This window comes from Poecile atricapillus, chromosome 6 (assembly GCF_030490865.1).
Source record: "Poecile atricapillus isolate bPoeAtr1 chromosome 6, bPoeAtr1.hap1, whole genome shotgun sequence".
Lineage (NCBI taxonomy): Eukaryota > Metazoa > Chordata > Aves > Passeriformes > Paridae > Poecile > Poecile atricapillus.
In genome coordinates this window covers 36,359,413-36,365,412 of record NC_081254.1, presented here as the reverse complement: position 1 = coordinate 36,365,412, position 6,000 = coordinate 36,359,413, and the positions used below count along the sequence as shown (strand labels likewise).

The 6,000-nt window shown below is 40.6% G+C and overlaps 1 protein-coding gene across 1 annotated transcript in view; it reads right to left on the bottom strand.

Annotated features, from left to right (window-relative positions):
- Window positions 1-2,165: 2,165 nt before the first annotated feature.
- PTPRE (protein tyrosine phosphatase receptor type E) overlaps window positions 2,166-6,000 on the bottom strand; it is an 87,518-nt gene continuing 83,683 nt past the window's right edge. Inside the window, exon 20 of the mRNA XM_058841875.1 lies at window positions 2,166-5,350. Coding sequence (XP_058697858.1) covers window positions 5,276-5,350 — 75 coding nt within the window. The 3' untranslated portion in view covers window positions 2,166-5,275. The remainder of the gene's footprint in view (window positions 5,351-6,000) is intronic.

Genomic DNA, 6,000 nt, shown 5'->3' with positions numbered 1-6,000 from the left:
ATGTTCACAAGGGAGGAGAGCTGTTCCATGGCTGCTTCCTTGGGAGGCTGGAGCCATAAAATCATGGAATGGTTTGGGTTGGAAAAGGCCTTAAAACTCATCCAGTTCCACCTTCCCCTGTCCCAGCTGCTCCAGCCCCAATGTCCAGCCTGGCCTTGGGCACTGCCAGGGATCCAGGGGCAGCCCCAGCTGCTCTGGGAATTCCATCCCAGCCCCTGCCCACCCTCCCAAGGAACAATTCCTGCCCAAAATCCCATCCAGCCCTGCCCTCTGGCTCTCCATGCTCTCATAAATAATCCCTCTCCATCTTTTCCAGAGGATCCCTTCAGGTTTTGGAAGGACAAAGTTTCTGTAAAAATCTCAACTAGAAAATACCGTGCTCAGTAATTCCTTCTCAGTCTCTTCCCACCTGGGTGAGTTTTCCTTGTTTTTTGTCCACCCAGCTGGTGAGAAGTCCCAGCTCGGATCTTTTGTGGATTTTTTTATGGATAGTTGGAGTTTGGGAAAATTTAGGAAAACGCTGAGTTGTTTCTCATGCAATGGAAACAGGAGAAAGGAGAAAAAGGATTCTTTGTGCAAAGAACTTCCTTGGCAAGGTGTCAGCTCAGTTAATGACTGAGTAATTCCCCTCCTCTGTGCAAAGCAGCACAGAAAATGGATAAAAGTCATTAGGAGGAAGCTCTCACCCAAAGATCTAAATTACATCCTAATCCTTTAATTCCTCAGATGAAGAACACTCGCCGGGAAGTTCAGTGGCCCGGAAAATTCTCAATACAACAATTTCTGCATTAGGAAAAACAGAGCTTAACATTTGTGCAGAGCAAACACCTCTTTGATCTGCCTTAGCTTATACTGCTTAAATATCCCATTAAAATAAATATATTTCATGGACAGTTTGCAATCAAAATGTATTTTTTATAAAAGCTCAGTTTCTAAAAACAGAACCAGATAAGGAACCAGAAGGTCTTTATGGTAGCTTTAAAAGTAGGAAAAAACCAACTTTATCACCAGTAGAGTATAGAAATATCCACATTTGCTGTGTGATCGACAGTTACAATCATCATTATTAATTTAATTAACCAAGAACTGATAAATATTTGAGATTCTTCTGTTTTCTGAGACCACACCAAGGCACCTGACTGTCCTCACACAGAGTTACCTCCCAGTGGCCTCATAAGCTTCATGACAGTACATGATCCAATCACACAAAATAGTTTATCAACTCCTCTGGAATAATTTAAAAAATTAACAGCTTTTACCTGCAATGGCAAATGAGAATCAGGGACTTGTTAAGTTTGGAAAAGATCATCAAATCCAACCATCAACCAGTTCACCACTAACCCATGTCCTCAATGCCACACCCACACGTTTTTTGAACACTTCCAAGGATGGGAACCACTGCTCAGGCAAATTTCCAAAGCTTTAAAACTCTTTCCATGAAGAAAATTTAATTTCCAAACCTCCCCTGGCACAATTTGAGGCCATTTCCTCTCATCCTGCCAACGTTAGAACAACGCCCAGGAAGGACATGCAGGAAAGTTCTTCCCAACAACTGTGGGGGGGAAAAAAATCCTAAAATGAGCCCCCCAGAAGAAGCATCTCCCAAATGGGAGGTGTGGGGTGGAGCAGGGAAACAGAAAAGGGGCCAAACAGAAATCAGGCTTCAAGAAATCCTATTTGATTTGACATTAGGATGCAACCCCTGAGCAGTTACTCCTGCTTTACACAAACCTCCCCCACCCTGTTACGACAGCGGGGCCATCCTGGTTAACTTTAGCAACATATCCAATGCAAGACTTGTCAAAATGAATTAAAAAATTGCTGTTAATTAGAATGAACTTTCAATTCACGATTGGTGACACAGCTGGAAGTTCAGATCCTATTTCTATCTTGGTACAACACCACTGTTTACCACAGGATTATTTTACTATATTTACTTAATTTTACTGTATTTATTTAATCAGATCTTACTTATCCAGACAGTTTGGGATGACCCAGATTCCAACTGCTTCCATGAGTTTCTACACCCTTTATATGCACAATATTCAAAATAAATCAATTTTACTCCCAAACAGCTACAGATAAGCACTGAAAAATTACTTATCTAGATAATGGATTTCAACTCTTTTAGAATGCTTAATTCAAATGAACACACAACACAGGAATGAAATTAAAAGATTTAAAGGAAAATAATGCAGATGGAGAATAAAAAGGAAGCTTTGTTCTTGCATCAGAATGTATTAGATCTTGCAATTTGCATATACAAATAATTCAGCCACATTCACCGGCATTAAAAACACAGCAAGATCAAATTAGAAACGTAAGGAAAAAAAAAATAAAAAGAGCTGAAACTGTATAATACATACATATATATATATTATAAAGATTTGATAAATTAAATACATTTTGGTTATACAGAAAAGTTCCAGTAACTTTACACAAAAAATGGGACGAGGGAAACGCAAACATTTCAAAAGACTGAACACGGGGTGGTCAGGCTCATTTTAAAAGTTTAAAAAATACATAAAAATAGCCTAAAAAACACTGCTAATTACAGTATGCATTCTTCATTAAGGCCCAAGTCAGCCAAGCACTTCTAAGGGATTGCTTTGGGAACAGGGAATCCATGGCATTCCATGGATTGTGGGATGAGGATGTTGGGAAGCGAACGCTTAAATGCTGAGCTGGGACCTTCTGAACACATGAACAATCAAAGTCACACAGTGACCAAAAGCACACACAGATCAGAAGACACTTCCAATCCAACAATTTGGCCTTTTAAAGGAATTCCATGCAATGGATGGAGAGTCAAAGGAAAATTCCAATCCAAGACACTCCCCAGAGCTCCAGCCACTGAGCAACACCCAACAACTGCCAAGGGAGCTCCTCACACTCCACAAAAACCCTTCTGGATTGTGAATTCTGAGTCACATTTCAGGCATTTCTCTTCCCTCCTCGATATCTCACTCTGGTTATCGACTGAAATCTGAGTACCCAGCGAGGCCTTGGTGTTCCAGCTGAGCTCCATCCTGCTCCTGGTTGGAAGGAGGTCTTGGTGAACCTCATGGGAAGCTGGAATTGTGCTGCAGCTCCTGGGGGAGACCCCCACAGCCCATCACTGCTGCACTCAGGCTGATCTCAGGGACCCCAAAATCTGCCCAACACACCAATTATTGCTCAAATGCTGGCTAAATGTCAGAAAGATCCTGACATCAGGATTGTTAACATGGGAATTCCTTTATTTTCCAACCTTTTGGAGTCTCCCTGCACTGAGGCTGATTTCAGGAGACAGCCTCAATTTTTACCACAGGGACCCACAAATCTGCCAAACAGACAAATTAATATTATTATTATTCAAATGTTGGCTGTCTATGGTTGGAAAGCTCCTGAAATCAGAAAACAGGAATTCCTTTGCCTTATTTTCCAAGCTCTGGGAGTCTCCCTGCACCAAGATTGACTTCATGGACAGCTCAGCCCAAATTTGTACCTCAGGGACCCAAAAATCTGACAAATTATTCAAATGTGGGCTAAATGGTCAGAAAAATCCTGACATCAGGATCAGAAAATGGGAATTCCTTTGCATTATTCTCCAACCTCTGGGAGTCTCCCTGTGCTACAAATCAGACTGAGCCCCCCTCTATCAGTTTCCAGCCTGAATTTATCCTGGCTCTTTCAATTTGGATGGAATTTCAGGAACATGCCCTTCCTCAGCTCCACTTTCACTACCCAACCCTGTGGCTTGAGTGTTTCTTCTCATAGAGACCCACGAGCCAGGTTTAATCTTTAAACAATCTCGTTTTTGAGGTGCAAAATTACTGTACAAATAAATACAGGAGTGCAGCGATGGGAAGACAAGAACATCCAATGGCACTGTGGGAATTGGGTGCTCAGGAATTCCTATCCCAAACCTTTTCCAGCTAGGATGGAATGGAAGGAGACCTAGGGACACCTTCCCGTCCCCTTGTGCTGCTCCAAGGTGCAATGGGATTATTGGAATGGGATAAAATAGTGCAAGAACAGCAGGGAAAAGCTCAGTTCAAGCTGCTTGTTTGAAATAAGGCTTTGATGTTGCGTGGCCAAAGCCCGGCTGGACGAGACAGAACTGTTGCATATTCGTTATGGAATTAATTACAGATTCACCCCCTTTGTGCTCATTAAGTCAGAGATGCTTTTGGAAAAGTGGGAAAGATCAACTTGGTAATTATTCAACATTCGGGTGCTCTGTGATTGTGGGGATTTTCCAGCCCCTGGTCAGGGCTGCAATAAAAACTTTTATATTTTCTGTCACCAACTCTATTCTCAGTAGTGCTTTCAGTAAAAATATATCTCTGTACACAACCCTAAACCCCTCAGGGAAAATCCTTTTTTGATCACATTTTTGGGAGGGTAAGAACCTGGAGGAACTTTTGCTACAATACTCAATGTTTCTCGAATTAAACCGTTCATAAAATGTTTTTTTCCAATTTTTACCTCTTAATTATCCTGCTGAATCAAATCAAGGAGTAAGAGTTTATCTCTTATTTTAAAGAAATGGGAAATTATGCAGGTGATTATAAAGAAGAGAAGCTTTTAACTCCATTTCTGGCCTTTCTCTTCAAGTAGACGAGTTCAGGTGCTGCAAAATATACTTTTGAAATATGCAAATTATTCTAAAAATCACATTATTGCCTTTCCAAGTCAATTTAAACAATATTTGGGAAAAAAAACCCAACAAATTAACAGGGCTTTGAAAGTTCTGTTATTTCAAAAATTCAAATCTGTATTTCTACTGATTTTATCCTATGGACAATAGGACTCAAAATCCAACAGAACCTGGAGGCTCTTTAAAACAATCTAGAAAAATAAATATCTATTTTCATGGTGAACATACTTCCCTGGTGAACAAACCATGTTTAAACATGTGCACCAAAATTCACTTTTTTTAGGATGAACTGTAAATCACCTGTCAAAAAATTCAAGACTTGGGAGAGAACATTGTTGATAAATATTTATGAGTGGCAAAACTCAAAGGGGAAAAAAAAAACCCCAAGAATTAATTTTTTGTTATTTAGAATAAAGATTTCTATCCCATCTTACAGTTCTATACAGTATAGGAACATTATATTTTGCTTTAGAAGATATTTCTATTTAAGAAACAACTTTATACAGCAAATGCAACTTTTAGAGCCAGCACAACGTTGTATTTACAGTTCAGTCAACAATCCAAGTGACATGGAATAAATTAACATAATGTACAACTATTTATACAGACAAATTAAAAAATAAGGCAGAATTCTCATTTGAAATTAGCATAATCTGAAAAGATGTCGATGAAATCTTGTACCACTCTGTAGCAGAATTCATACTGTTCCTGGAAAACAAGGAAAAGAGATCAAAATGTGCTTTTGGTTACAGTTAGAAAATTGGAATTCTGCAAATCCCAGTGATAAATTCATCACATCCTAACTGGGACCAGTAGCTGAGGTCTAGTCTGATTTCTGTTTATTATTTTAGATAAAAACAATGGTTTCTCTTGCTTTGGGCAGACACTGGTCAGGCTGATCGTTGCTTCAAATGATTTCCTGAGCTTTTTCAGAGATGGTTCTTAAACTGAATCAGTTCTTAGGCCTGGCTTTTGATTTAAACCCAGCTGCTCACAGCAGAAACTCCTGAGCACTGCCCAGGGATAATCAGGGAATCATCCCAGGATGGTTTGGGTGGGAAACAACCTTAAATCCCATCCAGTGCCACCCCTGCCATGGCAGGGACACCTTCCCCTGTCCCAGCTGCTCCAGCCCCAGTGTCCAGCCTGGCCTTGGGCACTGCCAGGGATCCAGGGTTTGGAATTCCATCCCAGCTCCTCCTCACCCTGCCAGGGAACAATTCCTGCCCAAAATCCCATCCAGCCCTGTCTCAGCCTGACCATGGATAATCCAATTCCATTCCTTCATCCCCTTTCTTTCTGTCCACAGGACAGAGAAAACATCTCCCTGGAAAAGGGTTTGAGGCAATTGTTTCTAA